Source organism: Rhinoraja longicauda, chromosome 39 (genome assembly GCF_053455715.1).
Source record: "Rhinoraja longicauda isolate Sanriku21f chromosome 39, sRhiLon1.1, whole genome shotgun sequence".
Classification (NCBI taxonomy): Eukaryota; Metazoa; Chordata; class Chondrichthyes; order Rajiformes; family Arhynchobatidae; genus Rhinoraja; species Rhinoraja longicauda.
The window spans coordinates 16,426,732-16,447,731 of record NC_135991.1 but is presented as its reverse complement, the minus strand read 5'-3'; the positions used below and the strand labels follow the sequence as shown (position 1 = coordinate 16,447,731).

General features: G+C 49.6%; 1 protein-coding gene across 1 annotated transcript in view; it reads left to right on the top strand.

Annotated features, from left to right (window-relative positions):
* The window catches only part of LOC144611232 (serine/threonine-protein phosphatase 2A 65 kDa regulatory subunit A beta isoform-like), a gene marked incomplete at its 5' end in the record, with an annotated part of 88,960 nt that overhangs the window by 15,571 nt on the left and 52,389 nt on the right, over positions 1 to 21,000 (top strand). The window contains 5 exons of the mRNA XM_078430275.1: positions 277 to 432; positions 1,982 to 2,096; positions 7,771 to 7,841; positions 9,602 to 9,736; positions 13,564 to 13,737. Of these exons, the coding sequence (XP_078286401.1) occupies positions 277 to 432; positions 1,982 to 2,096; positions 7,771 to 7,841; positions 9,602 to 9,736; positions 13,564 to 13,737 (651 nt within the window). The remainder of the gene's footprint in view (positions 1 to 276; positions 433 to 1,981; positions 2,097 to 7,770; positions 7,842 to 9,601; positions 9,737 to 13,563; positions 13,738 to 21,000) is intronic.

Sequence of the window (21,000 nt, the reverse complement as noted above, 5' to 3'; positions counted from 1 at the left end):
TCACTTGAGGTACAGATGCTGGCTACTGTTACCTCCAGCGCCCACGATAGCCAGGTGACCAGCCACGCCAGTACCGGGATAACGCATCTACATCTCCCTCTCTGCCCCTCTCTCTCCCTCCCTCGCTCCCTCCCTCCCTCCCTTCCTCCCTCCCTCTCACCCTCTCTCCTGTTTGTATGTGTGTGTATATCCAGAGTCACTCAAGTCTTTGTATATAAGTTTATTAGCGGATCACTAGCGGTACAGATGCTGGCTACTGTTACCTCCCTCTCTCAGGACTCTGTGCGGCTGCTGGCAGTGGAGGCTTGCGTGAGCATCGCCCAGCTCCTCACCCGCGACGAGCTGGAGAAGATGGTGATGCCCACGTTGAGGATTGCCATGGATGACAAGTCGTGGCGGGTGCGCTACATGGTGGCTGACAAGTTCATCGAGGTAGGCGGCCGGGGCCTGGGCCGGGAGGGAGGGAGGGAGGGGGAGGGAGGGAGAGAGGACGGCAGCCGGCACGGATTAGAGATCTCTCAGATCCGACGACTCGACCCGAAACGTCGCCCGTTCCTTCCCTCCCGAGATGCTGCCCGACCCGCTGAGTTACTCCAGCACTTTGTGTACCTGTCCACGTTCTCCACAGAGATGCTGCCCGACCCACTGAGTTACTCCGGCACTTTGTACCTGTCCACGTTCTCCACAGAGATGCTGCCCGACCCGCTGAGTTACTCCGGCACTTTGTACTTGTCCACGTTCTCCACAGAGATGCTGCCCGACCCGCTGAGTTACTCCGGCACTTTGTACCTATCCACGTTCTCCACAGAGATGCTGCCCGACCCGCTGAGTTACTCCAGCACTTTGTACCTATATTCGTAACTCCCTTTGGACAATAGACAATAGGTGCAGGAGGAAGCCATTTGGCCTCCACTGCCTTCTGAGGCAGAGAATTCCACAGATTCACAACTCTCTGACTGAAAAGGTTTTTCCTCATCTCCGTTCTAAATGGCCGACCCCTTATTCTTAAACTGTGGCCCCTTGTTCTGGACTCCTCCAACATTGGGAACATGTTTCCTGCCTCTAACGTGTCCAACCCCTTAATAATCTGATACGTTTCGATAAGATCCGCTCTCATCCTTCTAAATTCCAGTGTATACAAGCCTAGTCGCTCCAGTCTTTCAACATACGACAGTCCTGACATCCCGGGGATTAACCTGGTGAACCTACGCTGCACGCCCTCAATAGCAAGAATGTCCTTCCTCAAATTTGGAGACCATTTAACTTGCACAAATCGTTATCTCTACCCTTCTCCCTACCCCGTCCCTTCCCCCTCTTCCCCCTTCTCTCCTCCCTCTCTTCCACCTCCCCTCCCCCTCTTCCCACCTTCCTTCTCCTTCCTCTCTCCTTCCCACCTCCTTTCTCCTCCCTCTCTCCAACCTCCCCTCTCCCTCTCTCCCCTCCCCTCCCCCTCTTCCCTCCTCCCCTCTCCTCCTCCCTCTCTCCCACCTCCCCTCTTCTCCACCCACTTCCCAACTCCTCCTCCCTCTCTCCCATCGCCCCTCTCCTCCCCCCACTCTCCCACCTCCCCTCTCCTTATCCCTCTTCCCACCTCCCTTCTCCCACTCTCCCTCCCTCTTTTCTCCCCCCTCTTCCCACCTCCCTTCTCCCACTCTCCCTCCCTCTTTTCTCCCCCCTCTTCCCACCTCACTTCTCCCTCTCTCCCACCTGCCCTCCTCTCCCCCCTCTTCCCTCCTCCCTTCTCCTCCCTCTCTCCCACCTCCCCTCCTCCCTCTCTCCCACCTCCCCTCTCCTCCCTCTCTCCCATCTCCCTTCTCCTCTCTCTCCCTTCCTCTTCCCACCTCCCTCTTCTCCCTCTCTCCCACCTCCCCTCTACTTCTCCCTCTCCCTCCCCCTCTCTCCCACTTCCCCTCCTCCCTCTCCCTCTCTCCCACCTCCCCTCTTCCCACCTCCTTGCCCCCGATGTGTTGCATTGGAACAGCTGCAGAAAGCCCTCGGCCCCGACATTACCAAGAAGGACATGCTGCCGACCTTCCAAAACCTCCTGAGAGACAACGAGGCCGAGGTACGGACTGCGGCCGCCCAGAAGATCAAAGGTCAGGGTCCGAGCGGCCGTCTCCCCTCCCCCCCACAGGTTCCTATTCAATAGGAACTGAAAGGAAGCGTGCAGGTACAGCAGGCAGTGAAGAAAGCCAATGGCATGTTGGCCTTCATAACAAGAGGAGTTGAGTATAGGAACAAAGAGGTTCTTCTGCAGTTGTACAGGGCCCTGGTGAGACCGTACCTGGAGTACTGTGTGCAGGTTTGGTCTCCAAATTTGAGGAAGGACATCCTTGCTATTGAGGGCGTGCAGCGTAGGTTCACCAGGTTAATCCCCGGAATTAAAAGTACCATTAGCAAATTTGCAGATGACACAAAGCTGAGTGGCAGTGTGAACTGTGAGGAAGATGCGATGAGGTTGCAGGGTGACTTGGACAGGTTGTGTGAGTGGGCGGATGCATGGCAGATGCAGTTTAATATGGATAAGTGTGAGGTTGTCCACTTTGGTGGTAAGAATAGGAATGCAGAGTATTATCTGAATGGTGTTAAGTTAGAAAAAGGGGACGTACATCGAGATCTGGGTGTCCTAGTGCATCAGTCACTGAAAGGAAGCATGCAGGTACAGCAGGCAGTGAAGAAAGCCAATGGCATGTTGGCCTTCATAACAAGAGGAGTTGAGTACAGGAGCAAAGAGGTCCTTCTGCAGATGTACAGGGCCCTAGTAAGACCGCACCTGGAGTACTGTGTGCAGTTTTGGTCTCCAAATTTGAGGAGGACATCTTTGCTATTGAGGGAGTGCAGCGTAGGTTCACCAGGTTAATCCCCGGGATGGCGGGACTGTCATACGAGGAAAGATTGAAAAGACTAGGCTTGCTATTGAGGCAGTGCAGCGTAGGGTCACGAGATTGATCCCTGGGATGGCGGGACTGTCAGATAAGATTAGGCTTGTATTCGCTGGAGTTTAGTAGGATGAGAGGGGATCTTATCGAGACGTATAAAATTAAAGACTGAAGCGACTGGGCTTGTATTCACTGGAATTTAGAAGGATGAGAGGGGATCTTATTGAAACATAAGATTATTAAGGGGTTGGACTCGCTAGAGGCAGGAAACGTGTTCCCGATGTTGGGGGAGTTCAGAACCAGGGGCCACACACAGTTTAAGAATAAGGGGTCGGCCATTTAGAATGGAGATGAGGAAAAACTTTCCACCCAGAGAGTTGTGAATCTGTGGAATTCTCTGCCTCAGAAGGCAGTGGAGGCCAATTCTCTGGATGCTTTCAAGAGAGAGCTAGATAGAGCTCTTAAAGATAGCGGAGTCAGGGGGTATGGGGAGAAGGCAGGAACGGGGTACTGATTGTGGACGATCAGCCGTGATCATGGTGAATGGCGGTGCTGGCTCGAAGGGCCGAATGGCCTCCTCCTGCTCCTATTGTCTATTGTCTAAATCTTTCCCCCCCCTTACCTTAAATCTATGTCCTCTGATTCTCAATGCCCCTACTCCGGGCAAGACGTAGGGAGGGGGAGGGGGGGAGAACAGTGGAGATCCTGGCTTGGGGGGACTGACGTGATGGGAGGGGGGGGGGGAGAACAAAGGGGGACCTGGGGAGGGGAGGGGAGGGATTCGTAACTTTGTAAGTGCCCTTTACGGGCGACCCTTTGCATACCTTGGGCGATCACGGTGGCGTGGCGGTAGAGTTGCCGCCTTACAGCGAATGCAGCGACGGAGACTCAGGTTTGACCCTGACTACGGGCGCCGTCTGTACGGAGTTTGCACGTTCTCCCCGTGACCTGTGTGGGTTTTCCTTCGAGATCTTCGGTTTTCTCCCACATTCCAAAGACGTACGTGCGGGTTTGTAGGTTAATTGGCGGCACGGTGGCGCAGCGGTAGAGTTCCCGCCTTACAGCGAATGCAGCGACGGAGACTCAGGTTCGATCCTGACTACGGGCGCCGTCTATACGGAGTTTGTACGTTCTCCCCGTGACCTGCGTGGGTTTTCTCCGAGATCTTTGGTTTCCTCCCACACTCCAAAGACGTACAGGTATGTAGGTTAATTGGCTGGGCAAATGTAAAAATTGTCCCTAGTGGGTGTAGGATAGTGTTAGTGTGCGGGGATCGCTGGGCGGCACGGACCCGGTGGGCCGAAGAGCCTGTTTCTGCGCTGTATCTCTAAATCTAAATCTAAATTGGCTTGGTGTAAATGTAAAAATTGCCCTCAGTGTGTTAGTGTGTGTGGGATGGTGTTAGTGTGCGGGGATCGCTGGTCGGCGCGGACTCGGTGGGCCGAAGGGATTGTGTTTCCGCGCTGTGTGTCTCTAAACTAAACTAGTGTATGAACGGGCCATGCTGCTATGCTGCACTCCCCCATCATCCGAGATTTCGTTAGAAACATAGACATAGAAACATAGAAAATAGGTGCAGGAGGAGGCCATTCGGCCCTTCAAGCCAGCACTGCCATTCATTGTGATCACGGCTGATCGTTCCCAATCAGTAACCCGTGCCTGCCTTCTCCCCATACCCCTTGATTCCACTAGCCCCTAGAACTATCTAACTGTCTCTTAAATCCATCCAGTGAATCGGCCTCCACTGCCCTCTGTGGCAAAGAATCCCACGAATTCACAACTCTCTGGATGAAAAGGTTTTTTCTCACCTCAGTTTTAAATGGCCTCCCCTTTATTCTTATACTGTGTGTGTGGCCCCTGATTCTGGACTTGCCCAACATTGGGAACATTTTTCCTGCATCTTGCTTGTCCAGTCCTTTTATAATTTTATACGTCTCTCTATACGATCCCCCCTCTCATCCTTCTAAACTCCAGTGAATACAAGCCCAGTCTTTTCAATCTTTCCTCATATGACAGTCCCGCCATCCCGGGGATCACTCTCGTGAACCTACGCTGCACTGCCTCAATAGCAAGCCTAGTCTTTTCAATCTTTCCTCATCGAAACGTATAAGATTATTAAGGGGTTGGACACGTTAGAGGCAGGAAACATGTTCCCAATGTTGGGGGAATCCAGAACCAGGGGCCACAGTTTAAGAATAAGGGGTAGAACGGAGATGAGGAAAAACTTTTTCAGTCAGAGAGTTGTGAATCTGTGGAATTTTCTGCCTCAGAAGGCAGTGGAGGACAATTCTCTAAATGCATCCAAGAGAGAGCTACATAGAGCTCTTAAGGATAGCGGAGTCAGGGGGTATGGGGGAGAAGGCAGGAACGGGGTACTGATTGAGAATGATCAGCCATTATCACATTGAATGGCGGTGCTGGCTCAAAGGGCCGAATGGCCTCCTCCTGCACCTATTGTCTATTGTCTATATGACAGTCCCGCCATCCCAGGGATCAATCTCGTGAACCTACGCTGCACTGCCTCAATAGCAAGGACATCCTTCCTCAAATTAGGAGACCAAAACTGCACACAGTACTCCAGGTGCGGTCTCACCAGGGCCTTGTACAACTGCAGAACCTCTTTACTCCTGTACTGAAATGCTCTTGTTATGTGTGTTAGCTGTCTTCACTGCCTGCTGTACCTGCACGCCAACGTTCAGTGACTGGTGTACAAGGACACCCAGGTCTCGCTGCATCTCCCCCTTACCTAACCTGACGCCATTGAGATAATAATCTCAGTTTAGAGATACAACGCGGAAACAGGCCCACCGGGTCCGCGCCGACCAGCGATCCCCGCACACAATACAATACAATACAATATATCTTTATTGTCATTGTACAGGGGTACAACGAGATTGGGAATGCGCCTTCCATACGATGCAATCATTTAATTAAATTAAACAACAACAACCCAACGAAACAAATTGTATAAGAAAATAACTGCAGATGCTGGTACAAATCGATTTATTCACAAAATGCTGGTGTAACTCAGCAGGTCAGGCAGCATCTCGGGAGAGAAGGAATGGGTGACGTTTCGGGAAACCAAGCGCAGGCTCGGCGATCGCTTCGCTGAACACCTGCGCTCGGTCCGCATTAACCAAACTGATCTCCCGGTGGCCGAGCACTTCAACTCCCCCTCTCATTCCCAGTCTGACCTTTCTGTCATGGTCCTCCTCCAGTGCCATAGTGAGGCCCACCGGAAATTGGAGGAACAGCACCTCATATTTCGCCTGGGCAGTTTGCAGCCCAGTGGTATGAACATCGACTTCTCCAACTTTAGATTGTTCCTCTGTCCCTCTCTTCCCCTCCCCCTTCCCAGATCTCTCTCTATCTTCCTGTCTCCACCTATACCCTTCCTTTGTCCCGCCCCCCTGACATCAGTCTGAAGAAGGGTCTCGACCCGAAACGTCACCCATTCCTTCTCTCCCGAGATGCTGCCTGTCCTGCTGAGTTACTCCAGCATTTTGGAAACAAATTGTAACAGTTTTAAGACAGAATAAAGCACTAACACTATCCTACACCCACTGGGGGACAATTTTTACTTTTACCAAGCCAATTAACCTACAAACCCGCACGCACGTCTTTGGAGCGTGGGAGGAAAGTCGACGACCGGAGGTCACAGCCTCAGAATTAAAACACGTACCTATCGGAAGGAGATGAGGAGTTTCTGGAACTTTCCGGTTCTGCAACCAACCTCCCACCCCTCTCTCTCAACGTCCTACAGAGGGGCAACGTTTCCACACAGAGGGTGGTGGGTGTATGGAACGAGCTGCCGGAGGAGGTAGTTGAGGCTGGGACCATCGCAGCGTTAAAGAGACAGTTAGACAGGTACATGGATAGGACGGGTTTGGAGGGATATGGGCCTGGGTGTCGTGGTACATCAGTCATTGAAAGTAGGTATGCAGGTGCAGCAGGCAGTGAAGAAAGTCAATGGTATGTTGGCATTCATGGCGAGGGGATTTGAGTATAGGAGCAGGGAGATTCTGCTGCAGTTGTACAGGGCATTGGTGAGACCACACCTGGAGTATTGCGTACAGTTTTGGTCTAATCTGAGGAAAGACATTCTTGCCATAGAGGGAGTACAGAGAAGGTTCACCAGATTGATCCCTGGGATGGCAGGACTTTCTTATGAAGAAAGACTGGATAGACTCGGCTTGTACTCGCTGGATTGAGGGGCGATCTTATAGAAACTTACAAAATTCTTAAGGTGTTGGACAGGCTAGATGCAGGAAGATTGTTCCCGATGTTGGGGAAGTCCAGAACCAGGGGTCACAGTTTAAGGATAAAGGGGAAGTCTTTTAGGACCGAGATGAGAACGTTTTTCTTCACACAGAGAGTGGTGAATCTGTGGAATTCTCTGCCACAGAAGGTAGTTGAGGCCAGTTCATTGGCAATATTTAAGAGGGAGTTAGATGTGGCCCTTGTGGCTAAAGGGATCAGGGGGTATGGAGAGAAGGCAGGTACGGGATACTGAGTTGGATGATCAGCCATGATCATATTGAATGGCGGTGCGTACAGGCTCGAAGGGCCGAATGGCCTACTCCTGCACCTATTTTCTATGTTTCTATCTCGGAGAAAACCCTCTGCAGGTCGCGGGGAGAGAACGTACAAACTCCGCACAGACAGCGCCCGTGGTCAGGATGGAACCCGGGTCTCCGGCGCTGCATTCGCTGTGAGGCGGCGACCCGACCGCCGTGAACGCCCAGGGATTACAGCACTCCTTTTCCGTACCGTCCCCGATAGCAGTGCGGGCTTCCCTCAGCCTCGCCTCTCGCCCCCTCCCCGGTGTTTGCCCCTTCGTTGCGTCTCAGTCTCCGCCCTCTCTCTCTCTCCCTCCCTCTCCCCCTTGCAGAGTTCTGTGAGATCCTTCCGAAAGACGGACGTCAGCAGGTGATCTTGCTTCAGATCCTCCCATGTATCAAAGTAAGCGTTCACGTCCCCGCGCGTGCACCGAACCCCTGCCCTCCCTGCCCCTGCAGACAGCTGCACTCTGCGCCTGTCCCTGTGCGTGTGTGTGCGTGATGGAATGGTGCAAGAAGTGTAGATTTCCAGCGTTTCATTACAAATAGACAACAGACAATAGGTGCAGGAGGAGGCCATTTGGCCCTTCGAACCTGTACGCACCGCCATTCAATGTGATCATGGCTGATCATCCACAATCAGTCCCCCTTTCCTGCCTTCTCCCCATACCCCCTGACTCCGCTATCCTTAAGAGGTCTATCTAGCTCTCTCTTGAATGCATCCAGAGAATTGGCCTCCACTGCCTTCCGAGGCAGAGAATTCCACAGATTCACAACTCTCTGACTGAAAAAGTTTCCGTTCTAAATGGCCTACCCCTTATTCTTAAACTGTGGCCCCTGGTTCTGGACTCTCCAAACATTGGGAACATGTTTCCTGTCTCTAACGTGTCCAACCCCTTAATAATCTTATACGTTTCGATAAGATCTCCTCTCATCCTTCTAAATTCCAATGTATACAAGCATAGTCGCTCCATTCCAGTGTATACAAGCCTAGTCGCTCCATTCCAGTGTCTACAAGCCTAGTCGCTCCATTCCAGTGTATACAAGCCTAGTCGCTCCAATACAATGCAGAGAGTCAGTGAGAAAACCTTTGCATGGTACACCTCATGGTTACCAAGTGAAACGAATTTAATCAGCAGCATAAAACAGGTAACACTACCAAAACCAGGCATGGACCATATAACAAAATAACTGCAGATGCTGATACAAATCGACGGTATTTCTTCACAAAATGCTAGAGTAACTCAGCGGGTCTGGCAGCATCTCAGGAGAGAAGGAATGGTTGACGTTTCGGGTCGAGACCCTTCTTCAGACTGATGTCAGGGGGGGGCGGGACAAAGGAAGGATATAGGTGGAGACAGGAAGATAGAGGGAGATCTGGGAAGGGGAGGGGAAGAGAGGGACAGAGGAACTATCTAAAGTTGGAGAAGTCGATGTTCATACCGCTGGGCTGCAAGCTGCCCACGCGAAATATGAGGTGCTGTTCCTCCAATTTGCGGTGGGCCTCACTATGGCACTGGAGGAGGCCCATGACCGAAAGGTCAGACTGGGAGTGGGAGGGGGAGTTGGGGGAGTCCAGAACCAGGGGCCACACACAGTTTAAGAATAAGGGGTAGGCCATTTAGAACGGAGATGAGGAAAAACCTTTTCAGTCAGAGAGTTGTGAATCTGTGGAATTCTCTGCCTCAGAAGGCAGTGGAGGCCAATTCTCTGAATGCATTCAAGAGAGAGCTAGATAGAGCTCTTAAGGATAGCGGAGTCAGGGGGTATGGGGAGAAGGCAGGAACGGGGTACTGATTGAGAATGATCAGCCATGATCACATTGAATGGTGGTGCGTACAGGCTCGAAGGGCGAATGGCCTACTCCTGCACCTATTGTCTATTGAACGGGGGTTCTGATTGTTGATGATCAGCCGGTGAATTGCGGTGCTGGCTCAAAGGTCCGAATGGCCTCCTCCTGCACCTGTTGTCTATTGAACAGGGTTACTGATTGTTGATGATCAGCCGGTGAATGGCGGTGCTGGCTTGAAGGGCCGAATGGCCTCCTCCTTCACCTGTTGTCTATTGTGTATTGCGTCTGACTGCCGGAAATGTGTGTGCGTGTGTATGTGTGATGGGACGGTGCAGAGGGAGCCTCACTCTTTGCCTTTCCACATCGCGTAGGAGCTGGTGACGGACGGCAATGAACACGTGAAGTCGGCTCTGGCGTCCGTGATCATGGGCCTCTCCCCCATCCTGGGCAAGGACGCTACGGTGGAGCACCTCCTCCCTCTCTTCCTGGCACAGCTGAAGGATGAGGTGAGTAGGGCCGCTGCTAAACCATCCCACCCTGCCCCGAACCTCTGATAGCTGACCATTTGCAGAAAAAAAGCTGTCATGCAAAAAAAACAACAACAGTCGAACAGGGGAAAACTGTTTCCTTGTAACCTCCCTGCGGTAATCACACATCAATGGTCTGAAGAAGGGTCCCAACCCCAAAAAAACATTCTCTAGAGATGCTGCCCGACCTGCTGAGTTTGTGTTCTTTTCTGTATTAACCAGCCGATCTTTGTTTCTACAACTGTGTACCGTAAACCTGTGGGTGGTCACGGTGGCGCAGCGGTAGAGTTGCTGCCTTACAGCGAATGCAGCGCCGGAGATCAGGGGGCTGTCCGTACGGAGTTTGTACGTTCTCCCCATGACCTGCGTGGGTTTTCTCCGAGATCTTCCGTTTCCTCCCGCACTCCAAAAATGTACAGCTTTGTAGGTTAATTGGCTTCGGTAAATGTAAAATAATTGTTCTCTGGGTGTAGGATCCTGTTAATATGCGGGGATTGCTGGTCGGCGTGGACCCGGTGGAACGAAGGGCCTGTTTCGGCGGGAGTGGGGGAGGGAGTGGGAGGGGGGGGTTGAGGGGAGATGGAGTGGGTGAGTGGGGGGGAGGGGAAAGTGGGGGAGGGGAGGGTGCTAGACCAATGCAGGAGAGGTTTGGGCTCAATGGGTCCACAGAGGCTAGTTGAAAATAAACATTTCATAGAAATATAGAAAATAGGTGCAGGAGGAGGCCATTTGGCCCTTCGAGCCTGTATGCACCGCCATTCATTGTGATCGCGGCTGATCGCCCACAATCAGTAACCCGTGCCTGCCTTCTCCCCATATCCCTTGATTCCACTAGCCCCTAGAGCTCTATCTAACTCTCTCTTAAACCCATCCAGTGAATCGGCCTCCACTGCCCTCTGTGTCAGAGAATCCCACACATTCACAACTCTTTGGGTGAAGAAGTTTTTCCTCACCTCAGTTTTAAATGGCCTCCCCTTTATTCTTAGACTGTGTGTGTGTGGCCCCTGGTTCTGAACTCCCTCAACATTGGGAACATGTTTCCTGCATCTAGCTTGTCCGGTCCTTTTATAATTTTACACGTTTCTATAAGATCCCCTCTCATCTTTTTAAACTCCAGTGAATACATGCCCCAGCCTTTCCAATCTTTCCTCGTACGACAATCCCGCCATCCCGGGGATTAACCTGGTGAACCTACGCTGCACTGCCTCGATAGCAAGGACGTCCTTCCTCAAATTAGGAGACCAAAACTGCACACAGTACTCCAGGTGCGGTCTCACCAGGGCCCTGTACAACTGCAGAAGGACCTCTTTGCTCCTGGACTCAACTCCTCTTGTTATGGAGGCATCTGTAAAGTGATGATTATTTATCCTTGTCTTTACTTTTATTTATAATGAATAATCTCTTGCGATCCACTTTGCTGCTTTAACACTGTAAATTTCCCCGGTGTGGGCGAGATATGGGTGTCCTAGTGAAGTGTCCTTCACTGAAAGGAAGCATGTAGGTACAGCAGGCAGTGAAGAAAGCCAATGGCATGTTGGGTACGTGTGTTATTCAGGCTGAAGGTAAAGAACTTGAATTATCACGATCAGGTGATAGTAACATAGAAAATAGGTGCAGGAGTAGGCCATTCGACCCTTCGAGCCTGTACGCACCGTCATTCAATATGATCATGGCTGATCATCCAGCTCAGTATCCCGTACCTGCCTTCTCTCCATACCCCCTGACCCCTTTAGCCACAAGGGCCACATCTAACTCCCTCTTAAATATAGCCAATGAACTGGCCTCAACTACCTTCTGTGGCAGAGAATTCACAGACTCACCACTCTCTGTGTGAAGAAATGTTTTCTCATCTCGGTCCTAAAAGACTTCCCCCTTATCCTTAAGCTGTCTTTCCTCAGATTAGGAGACCAAAACTGTACGCAATACTCCAGGTGTGGTCTCACAATGCCCTGTACAACTGCAGAAGGACCTCCCTGCTCCTATACTCAAATCCTGATGAGTGAGACACAAACCTTTATGCCCAGAGCGTTTAATAATATAATAATAATAATAATAATAATAATAATAATAAGAATAAGAAGAAGAGGAAGAGAAGAAGAAGAAGAAGAAGAAGAAGAAGAAGAAGAAGAAGAAGAAGAAGAAGAAGAAGAAGAAGAAGAAGAAGAAGAAGAAGAAGAAGAAGAAGAAGAAGAAGAAGAAGAAGAAGAAGAAGAAGAAGAAAGAAGAAGAAGAAGAAGAAGAAGAAGAAGAAGAAGAAGAAGAAGAAGAAGAAGAAGAAAGAAGAAGAAGAAGAAGAAGAAGAAGAAGAAGAAGAAGAAGAAGAAGAAGAAGAAGAAGAAGAAGAAGAAGAAGAAGAAGAAGAAGAAGAAGAAGAAGAAGAAGAAGAAGAAGAAGAAGAAGAAGAAGAAGGAAGAAGAAGAAGAAGAAGAAGAAGAAGAAGAAGAAGAAGAAGAAGAAGAAGAAGATGAAGAAGAAGAAGAAGAAGAAGAAGAAGAAGAAGAAGAAGAAGAAGAAGAAGAAGAAGAAGAAGAAGAAGAAGAAGAAGAAGAAGAAGAAGAAGAAGAAGAAGAAGAAGAAGAAGAAGAAGAAGAAGAAGAAGAAGAAGAAGAAGAAGAAGAAGAAGAAGAAGAAGAAGAAGAAGAAGAAGAAGAAGAAGAAGAAGAAGAAGAAGAAGAAGAAGAAGAAGAATTAATAATAATAATAATGATGATGATGATGATGATGATGATGATGATGATGATGATGATGATGATGATAATAATAAGAAGAAGAAGAAGAAGAAGAATTAATAATAATAATAATAATAATATATTCCTTTATTCAATAGACAATAGGTGCATTCGGCCCTTCAAGCCAGCACCGCCATTCAATGTGATCACGGCTGATCATCCTCAATTAGTACCCCGTTCCTGCCTTCTCCCCGTACCCCCTGACTCCGCTATCCTTAAGAGCTCTATCTAGCTCTCTCTTGAATGCATTCAGAGAATTGGCCTCCACTGCCTTCTGAGGCAGAGAATTCCACAGATTCACAACTCTCTGACTAAAAACGTTTTTCCTCATCTCCGTTCTAAATGGCCGGCCCCTTATTCTTAAACTGTGTGTGGCCCCTGGTTCTGGACTCCCCCAACATTGGGAACATGTTTCCTGCCTCTAACGTGTCCAACCCCTTAATAATCTTATATGTTTCGATAAGATCCCCTCTCATCCTTCTAAATTCCATTGTATACAAGCCTAGCTGCTCCAGTCTTTCAACGTACGACAGTCCCGCCATTCCGGGAATTAACCTAGTAAACCTACGCTGCATGCCCTAAATAGCAAGAATATCCATCCTCAAATTTGGAGACCAAAACTGCACACAGTACTCCAGGTGCGGTCTCACCAGGGCCCTGTACAACTGCAGAAGGACCTCTTTGCTCCTATACTCAACTCCTCTTGTTATGAAGGCCAACATGCCATTGGCTTTCTTCACTGCCTGCTGTACCTGCATGCCTCCTTTCAGTGACTGATGCACTAGGACACCCAGATCTCGTTGTACATCCCCTTTTCCTAACTTGACATCATTCAGATAATAAGCTGCCTTCCTGTTCTTACACCAATCTTCAACCGTCTACAACAAAATATCACTATCTCTAATTATCTGATTAAGGAGAAGGGTCTCGAACCGAAACATCACCCATTCCTTCTCTCCTGAGATGCTGCCTGACCTGCTGAGTTACTCCAGCACTTTGTGGATAAATCTCTAATTATCTCTATCAGCTCATACCATAGATTCTCACTCGTGCTCCTCCCTGCCTCTCCCCCTTCAGTGTCCCGAGGTGAGGCTGAACATCATCTCCAACTTGGAGTGCGTGAACGAGGTGATCGGAATCAAGCAGCTGTCCCAGTCGCTGCTGCCCGCCATCGTGGAGCTGGCCGAAGACGCCAAGTGGCGCGTGCGCCTGGCCATCATTGAGTACATGCCCCTGCTCGCCGGGCAGCTGGTAAGCAGTCAACCCGGGCGGCAGAGTCTAGGACCAGCGGGTCAACCGCCCGAGAGGGCGCGCAGCGCAGGTTCACCAGGTTAATCCCCGGAATGGCGGGACTGTCGTACGTTGAAAGACTGGAGCGACTGGGCTTGTGTACACTGGAATTTAGAAGGACGAGAGGGGGTCTTATCGAAACATATAAGATTATTAAGGGATTGGAGCAAAGAGGTCCTTCTGCAGTTGTACAGGGCCCTAGTGAGACCGCACCTGGAGTACTGTGTGCAGTTTTGGTCTTCAAATTTGAGGAAGGATATTCTTGCTATTGAGGCAGTGCAGCGTAGGTTAATTCCCGGAATGGCGGGACTGTCATATGTTGAAAGACTGGAGCGACTAGGCTTGTATACACTGGAATTTAGAAGGATGAGAGGGGATCTTATCGAAACGTATAAGATTATTAAGGGGTTGGACACGTTAGAGGCAGGAAACATGTTCCCAATGTTGGGGGAGTCCAGAACCAGGGGCTACAGTCTAAGAATAAGGGGTCGGCCATTTAGAACGGAGATGAGGAAAAACTTTTTCAGTCAGAGAGTTGTGAATCTGTGGAATTCTCTGCCTCAGAAGGCAGTGGAGGCCAATTCTCTGAATGCATTCAAGAGAGAGCTGGATAGAGCTCTTAAGGACAGCGGAGTCAGGGGATATGGGGAGAAGGCAGGAACGGGTACTGATTGAGAATGATCAGCCATGATCACATTGAATGGCGGTGCGTACAGGCTCGAAGGGCCGAATGGCTTCCTCCTGCACCTGTTGTCTAGAATTAAAGCACCTTCCTTTCTTGCTGTCAAAGATAAGGCTGGTTGTAATGACCCAACCAACCCATTATTTATGAAATCATCTATCTCATCATACTAAAACTCTTGTTTGTTTGCTTTGTTTGTTCCTGAACTACAACCAAAACGGTACACGATAGCGTGACAATTTTATATCTATCTCTATACTAAAACTCTCGTTTGTTTGTTCCTGAACTACAGCTAAAATGGTGCGACAATTTTATATCCATCTATATACAAAACCTCTTGTTTGTTTGTTTATTTGTTCCTGAACTACAACCAAAACGGTGCACGACAGCGCGACAATTTTATGTCTGTCTAGAAACTAAACCTCTTGTTTGTTCCTGAACTACAACCAAAACGGTGCACGATAGCGCGACAATTTTAGGCCCACCTGACTCACTGTCGTCCATTGGTGCTAATGGAAGAAGTTTCAATGAAATCGGTGTTATATTTTTAAAGTTATTCACCTTTTAAAGTTTAAATCTCTCTCTGAGGGGGGGAAAGGGGGGGGGGGAAGCGGGGAGGGAGGATAAGGGGGGATGGAGTGGGGGGAAGGGGAGGGAGGATGAGGGGGATGGAGTGGGAAGGGAGGGGCGGAGGGAGGGATGACGAGGGGGATGGAGGTGGGGAAGAGGGGATGAGGGGGATGGAGTGGAGGGGGAGAAAAGGGGGATGGAGTGAGTGGGAGGGATGGAGTGGGACGGAGGAGGGGAAGAGGGGATGAGGGGGAGGGGGAGGAGGAGGGGGATGTAGTGGGGAGGGAGGATGAGGGGGAGGGAGGGGGAAGGAGGGAGAGGGAGGATAAGGGGAATGGAGTGGGGGGAGGGGAGGGAGGGTGATGAGGGGGATGGAGCGAGGGGAGGGGAGGAGGAGGGATGGAGTGGGGGTGGAGGACGGGAAGAGGGGAGGGAGGAGGGAGGATAAGGGGGGCTGAGGGGGATGGAATGGGGGAGATGAGGGGGATGTAGTGGGGCGGCTGAGGGGAGGAGGGGGGATGAGGGGGATGGAGTGGGGGGGGAGGGGAAGAGGGGAGGGACGGGAGGAGGGAGGATGAGGGGGGATGTAGTGGGGGGGAGAGGATGAGGGGATGGAGTGGGGGGGAGGAGGATGAGGGGGATGGAGTGGAGGGGGGAGAGGATGAGGGTGATGGAGTGGAGGGGAGGAGGGAGGATGAGGGTGATGGAGTGGGGGGAAGGAGGGGGGGATAAGGGAGATTGAGAGGTGAGGGTGCTACACCAATACAGGAGAGGCTTTGTGTCAAGGGCTCACTCAGTCACACCCTCCCCTTCCCTGTCCCCCCCTCTACGGGGAATGGGCCCAACGGGTCCACTTGGTCTGGTATATCCTAAACGTTATGGCCTAGTAGACTTTAAAACTCCACAAATTAATGTTTAGAGTAAAAGAAAGAACTCCTCCTGACCATATCGAAGGTTTGTTTTCAGTGAGGGAGAGCAGGGGGTAATTATATGTTTGAAAAAAATGAGAGTAAGAACAAATGTGAAAAGTAGACTGTGTGGCTATTAAAGGGGTCGATTTATGGAATAGTTGGAACAATGAATGAGGACAATGAATGCAAAATGGCGGCACTGCCCAACCGCTGCGGCTCACTTGCAGTCCGTTTGTCTTTTGTGTTTTTTGTTGTTCTTTTAATCTTAATTGTAGTGTTTAGATGTGATGTGGTGTTTTTTGTGGTTGTGTGTTAAGTGTGGAGCGGAAGGGGGGAACTGTAAAATTGTCTCTTCCGAACGGAGACGCGATCTTTGTTTTGCGCGCCGCGTGTCCGTTCCGGCTGCGGCCTACCGTCGGTCAAACCCCTGGAGCTGTCGGCCTCCAGCTGGACCACCTGGGCTCTGGTTCGCGGATCGGACCGTACTTGCCTGCTACGGAGCTGGTCGCCTTCGGAGGCGGTGGTGGCGCAGCGGGAGCGCTGCGACTCGCCTCCGGAGGCTTCGGCCGCGTGGATGTCGGATCTTTCACCGTCCTGAAATAGGCCGCGGGATTTTCTCCGCCCGGCGGGGGCTTCAATGTCGGGAGCCACGACCGCCCCGACGTGCAGCGGCGGCGTCTTCGCCCCCGCCCCGGATCGCGGGGCTCGGGTCGGCCCGCCGCGGACCTTTCACCGTCCAGCGCGGCCTGTAACGTGGCAACTTCAACAACCCGACCGCGGGAGAAGACGGCAGGCGAAGAGAAAAGACATCCTGGCCTTCCATCACAGTGAGGAGGTGACTGGAGGAGACTCACTGTGATGGATGGTTCTTTTTGTTTTGTGTTGGTTTGTGATTGTGTGTGTTGTTGCTCAGACAATAGACAACAGGTGCAGGAGGAGGCCATTCGCTCCTTCGAGCCAGCACCGCCATTCAATGTGATCATGGCTGATCATTCTCAATCAGTACCCCGTTCCTGCCTTCTCCCCTTACCCCCTGACTCCGCTATCCTTAAGAGCTCTATCTAGCTCTCTCTTGAATGCATTCATAGAATTGGCCTCCACTGCCTTCTGAGGCAGAGAATTCCACAGATTCACAACTCTGACTAAAAAGGTTTTTCCTCATCTTCGTTCTAAATGGCCTACCCCTTATTCTTCAACTGTGGCCCCTTGTTCTGGACTCCCCCAACATTGGAAACATGTTTCCTGCCTCTAACGTGTCCAACCCCTTAATAATCTTATACGTTTCGATAAGATCCCCTCTCATCCTTCTAAATTCCAGTGTATATAAGCCCAGTCGCTCCAGTCTTTCAACGTATGACAGTCCCGCCATTCTGGGAATTAACCTAGTAAACCTACGGTGCACGCCCTCAATAGCAAGAATATCCTTCCTCAAATTTGGAGACCAAAACTGCACACACAATACTCTAGGTGCGGTCTCATTAGGGCCCTGTACAACTGCAGAAGGACCTCTTTGCTCCTATACTCAACTCCCCTTGTTATGAAGGCCAACATGCCATTGGCTTTCTTCACTGCCTGCTGTATCTGCGTGCTTCCTTTCAGTGACTGATGCACTAGGACACACAGATCTTGTTGTACGTCCCCTTTTCCTAACTTGACACCCTACTTTTGACACGTAACTTGACACAACTTATTATTATTGCTCTTATTGTTGGATTGTGGGTGACGAAATCTCGTCAAAAGACTTGTTTTTTTGGATGACATTTGACCCCCTTTAACAGGATTCCATCCACACGGGGTAATTATATATTTGACAAAATGAGGGCAAGAACAAATGTGAAAATAAATGTGTGACTGTTAAAGGGGTCAATTTATGAATAATGAATTAAAAGAGTAGTAATATGTGTGAATTCAAGAAAATGTTCAAACATACTACATTTGAAAGATACCAAATATGTGATCAACATTGAGAAATTACAGGTCTTGACTATATTTGTGTTTCTATGCAAGGCTCAGTGCTGGGACCCCAGCTATTTACAATATATATTAATGATTTGGAGGAGGGAATTGAATGCAACATCTCCAAGTATGCGGATGACACGAAGCTGGGGGGCAGTGTTAGCTGTGAGGAGGCTGCAAGGTGACTTGGATAGGTTAGGTGAGTGGGCAAATGCATGGAAGATGCAGTATAATGTGGATAAATGTGAGGTTATCCACTTTGGTGGCAAGAACAGGAAAGCAGACTATTATCTGAATGGTGGCCGATTAGGAGAAGGGGAGATGCAACGAGACCTGGGTGTCGTGGTACACCAGTCATTGAAAGTAGGCATGCAGGTGCAGCAGGCAGTGAAGAAAGCGAATGGTATGTTGGCATTCATAGTGAGGGGATTTGAGCAGGGAGGTTCTGCTGCAGTTGTACAGGGCCTTGGTGAGACCACACCTGGAGTATTGCGTCCAGTTTTGGTTTCCTAATCTGAGGAAGGACATTCTTGCCATAGAGGGAGTACAGAGAAGGTTCAACAGATTGATTCCTGGGATGGTAGGACTTTCATATGAAGAAAGACTGGATAGACTCGGCTTGTACTCGCTGGAATTTAGAAGATTGAGGGGGGATCTTATAGAAAGTTACAAAATTCTTAAGGGGTCGGACAGGCTAGATGCGGGAAGATTGTTCCCGATGTTGGGGAAGTCCAGAACAAGGGGTCACAGTTTAAGGATAAGGGGGAAGTCTTTTAAGACCGAGATGAGAACGTTTTTTTTCACACAGAGAGTGGTGAATCTGTGGAATTCTCTGCCACAGAAGGTAGTTGAGGCCAGTTCGTTGGCTATATTTAAGAGGGAGTTAGATGTGGCCCTTGTGGCTAAAGGGATCAGGGGGTATGGAGAGAAGGCAGGAACGGGATACTGAGTTGGATGATCAGCCATGATCACATTGAATGGCGGTGCGTACAGGCTCGAAGGGCCGAATGGCCTACTCCTGCACCTATTTTCTATGTTTCTATGTTTTGTTTGTCTGCTTCTGACTTATGATGTTACATAGAAAATAGGTGCAGGAGGAAGCCATTCGGCCCTTCGAGCCTGTACGCACCGCCATTCATTGTGATCGCGGCTGATCGTCCCCAATCAGTAACCCGTGCCTGCCTTCTCCCCATACCCCTTGATCCCACTAGCCCCTAGAGCTCTATCTAACTCTCTCTTAAACCCATCCAGTGAATCGGCCTCCACTGCCCTCAGTGTCGTGTTTTTCTAAATTATATTTTGTTAAGTATTAAGGATAGGCACAATAAGCTCTGCCTTCTGCCTACGCCTTTTTTTTTGCGGTCAGAAAATATCATGTTTGATTATTATATCCACATACTCTTGTTTGTTTGTTTGTTTGTTCCTGAACTACATCAAAATCGGTACACAATAGCGTGCCAATTTTAGGCCCACCTTACCCACCGTCGTCCCTTTGGTGCTAACGGAAGAGAACGGCACGGTAGCGGCACGGTAGCGCAGCGGTAGAGTTGCTGCTTTACAGCGAATGCAGCGCCGGAGACTCAGGTTCGATCCTGACTACGGGTGCTGTACTGTAAGGAGTTTGTACGTTCTCCCCGTGACCTGCGTGGGATTTCTCCGAGATCTTCGGTTTCCTCCCACACTCCAAAGACGTACAGGTATGTAGGTTAATTGACTGGGTATATGTAAAAATTGTCCCTAGTGTGTGTAGGATAGTGTTAGTGTGCGGGGATCACTGGGCGGTGCGGACTTGGTGGGCCGAAAAGGCCTGTTTCCGCGCTGTATCTGAAATATGAAATATAAAAATAAAAATATGAAATCAGTGTTATATTTTTTAAGTTATTCACATTTTCGAGTTTAAATCTATCTCCAAGGGAGGGAGGAGGGGGGGGGGAGGGGAAGAAAATGTCATGTGTGATTATATTGTTCTATTTTTGATACAATGAATGAATGAATGAATGAATGAATGAATGAATGAACGCATGAACGCATGAATGAACGAATGAACGAATGAATGAATGAATAAACGAATGAAGGAATGAATGAATAAATGAATGCATGAATGAATGAATGAATAAATGAATCAATGAACGAATCAATAAATGAATGAATAAATGAATCAATCAATCAATCAATGAACGAATGAACAAATGAATGAATGCATGAATGAATGCATGAATGAATGAATGAATGAATGAATGAATGAATGAATGAATGAATGAATGAATGAATATGTTTATTGGCCAAGTATGTGCATATACAAGGAATGTGCCTTGGTGCTCCGCTCACAAATGACAACACAAACACACAGTTAACAACTAAGAATAAAGCATAACCACGTCAAAACAATAAGGATACGCCATTACGGTCTAAACATGTGGGTGAAAATAAACCAGAGCACAAAAGAGACTACAGACTTTGGTTATTGAGTAGAACTATCACCCGTGGAAAAAAGCTGTTTTTATGTCCGGCTGTGGCTGCTTTGACAGTCCGGAGTCGCCTTCCAGAGGGAAGTGCTTCAAAGAGTTTGTGGCCAGGGTGAGAGGGGTCAGAGATGATCTTGCCTGCTCGCTTCCTGGCCCTTGCAGTGTACAATTCGTCAATGGGGGGAAGGTTGCAGCCAACAACCTTCTCAGCTGTGCGAACGATCCGATGCAGCCTCCGGATGTCGTGCTTGGTGGCTGAGCCAAACCAGACCATGATGGAGAAGGTGAGGACGGACTCTACGATGGCAGTGTAGAATTGGACCATCATTGCCTGTGGCAGATTGTGTTTCCTCAGCTGCCGCAGGAAGTACATCCTCTGTTGGGCCTTTTTGACTGTGGAGTCGATGGTGGCCCCCCATTTAAGGTCCCTGGAGACGATGGTTGCAAGGAACTTAAATGACTCCACAGAAGTGACTGGTGTTGTTGATGTAAGAAAATGTAACAACTTTAGATAGTTCCTCTGTCCCTCTCTTCCCCTCCCCCTTCCCAGATCTCCCACTGTCTTCCTGTCTCAATAGAGAATAGGTGCAGGAGGAGGCCATTCGGCCCTTCGAGCCTGTACGCACCGCCATTCAATGTG